Source organism: Penaeus monodon, chromosome 22, assembly GCF_015228065.2.
Source record: "Penaeus monodon isolate SGIC_2016 chromosome 22, NSTDA_Pmon_1, whole genome shotgun sequence".
In the NCBI taxonomy this organism is placed as follows: Eukaryota; Metazoa; Arthropoda; class Malacostraca; order Decapoda; family Penaeidae; genus Penaeus; species Penaeus monodon.
In genome coordinates, this window is record NC_051407.1 from 41,975,704 (window position 1) to 41,977,694 (window position 1,991).

General features: G+C 43.1%; 1 protein-coding gene across 1 annotated transcript in view; it reads right to left on the reverse strand.

Moving 5' to 3' along the window:
* LOC119587150 overlaps positions 1-1,991 on the reverse strand; it is a 20,436-nt gene that overhangs the window by 8,443 nt on the left and 10,002 nt on the right. The window contains exons 4-5 of the mRNA XM_037935906.1: positions 950-1,111; positions 528-624 (exon numbers count right to left, since the gene is read on the reverse strand). Of these exons, the coding sequence (XP_037791834.1) occupies positions 528-624; positions 950-1,111 (259 nt within the window). The remainder of the gene's footprint in view (positions 1-527; positions 625-949; positions 1,112-1,991) is intronic.

Genomic DNA, 1,991 nt, shown 5'->3' on the forward strand with positions numbered 1-1,991 from the left:
TATTGGTGGTAAACTGTCAAGAAGAGGCATTACATGTATAAATAGGGAACCGGTTCTTCCAACGTATCTTCTTGAAATTATGATCTGGCACTTGTTTTCGGATGGCTTTATTTCTGTTTTCTATTTATAACTTGGCGCAAAAAACGGACACAAATAGAACTAAAAAGATGGCGCTCAGTATTTTTCTTGGAGCTGGGGAGGGTTTTTCTGGCCTCTAGGGGGTTATAGGGTGTGTAAATCTTACAAACTGCTTGGCGAAATTGCACAGCAAATTAGTTGTTGCATGAGAACTGTTTTCATGTCGATCCTGCCCAGTTCGGCTTGAGGCAACAGCCCCGCCCGCCATGCTGTTACGGCTGGCGTGGGTAGGTTAGGGTTCCGACAGAGTACCTTGGCGCCATTCCACAAGTTTCGCGGGAGCTGGTGCTTGACGTGAGGGCTATATAAACACCAGAAGCGAGCCACTTAGGTGATGAATAATAAGGTAATGACATATTTTACACATGTTGTCATTAAATGTTGCTGACCTGCGCCCATCTCGCCGCCTCGTTCCAGGTTGAGGAGAACCATGCCCTGAAGCGTGCCGGCGCCAACGTTCGCTGCGGACACGGCTGCCTTGAATGCCTGCGGGGAGACCAACGTCCTAATTAAATCCCGGCCGCACCCGAGTGTTTGAGCGTCAACATTTCTTACCCTAACCATGAATTTGTAGTTAGCACTAGTTACCACTGTGGAGTTGTTTTGTTATTAAAGCATTGTGAACATCTGACGGCAAACAGTTCTGCTATCTGTTGCAGTCCAACCATGCCATCGTTAATGTAACTCCGGGCTGCCAAACCAACCCAGGTGGTGAGCCAATAGTCAAACACAAGACTCTGCAACCAGTGATTACTTGTTGGCATTTCGGTTGATATTTTGTTTACCATATGAGCCGGTGTTAGCCTCCTACCTTGACGACGCACTCCCGCTGGTGCGCGTACGAGTCGAGAAGAGGAGAACGCAGCGCTGCGTTGACGTGGACGGCCGAGCCCATCATGTGGAACACCACGTGGATGTTGTGTTCAGGGGCTTCGAGCAGTCGTAGGCGCCCTTGTGACGCAATGGTTGGGATCTGTATAAACACTAGCAGTTAGTACAGATTATAGGAGTGCATTTACTACACGTATCATACTCGTAGGCATACTTATCCAGGAGATAGTCACAACTTAGTTTACTGTTTCCCTATAATGCAGCCTGTCTTTTGAAAACATCCTCATTACAATGAGGTGATATACTGGATCCCTTCTTCGAATTCTTCATGACTGTAAATATAGAGCTTCATGCATAATATCTTTAAAGACTAAAGTAATACTAATCACGCTCTTTGCACGTTTTGATACTGATATAGCGCAAAAGTGTAATTATATACTGTGACACAGATGTGATGGCTTTACGAGGTATCCTTACGTTATTATCATCATGAACACTACTATTTCGCGAGCACGATGCAGGATCTCAGAAAAGTCGATGAATTTATAGCGTTTCTCTGTGTATTCGTCTATGTTTACTAAGTCCATCTGCACAGGTTCATGTGGATAGACATATCCAACGATGAATGTAGTCAAGATAAGTGAAGAGTAGATACTTTTATCAATTTACCAGAATTACAGTGTCAAACTACTAATGCATTGTCAGGATGAAAATGAGAAAGTGGGCAAGTTCCATTCGGCAGATGATTATAGACTTTCATATAAGAATTGTTTTAATGCCATCTTCCTACATTTCGTTATGGTAATTTGCAGTACGTGCGGGAACTGTGATCCACTGTATTGTTACTTGTATATATAAAAACACTTAAAGAACGATACTGATAAAGGCAGAGATTTACCTATAGGGAACATTCAGAGAAGTATTTATTGAAACGCCTCAAGTAAACTCTAAACCGATAAACTGTTGAGTATACACTACGTGGTGTGAGTAAAATATGCATCTTCATAATGACACATATTGTA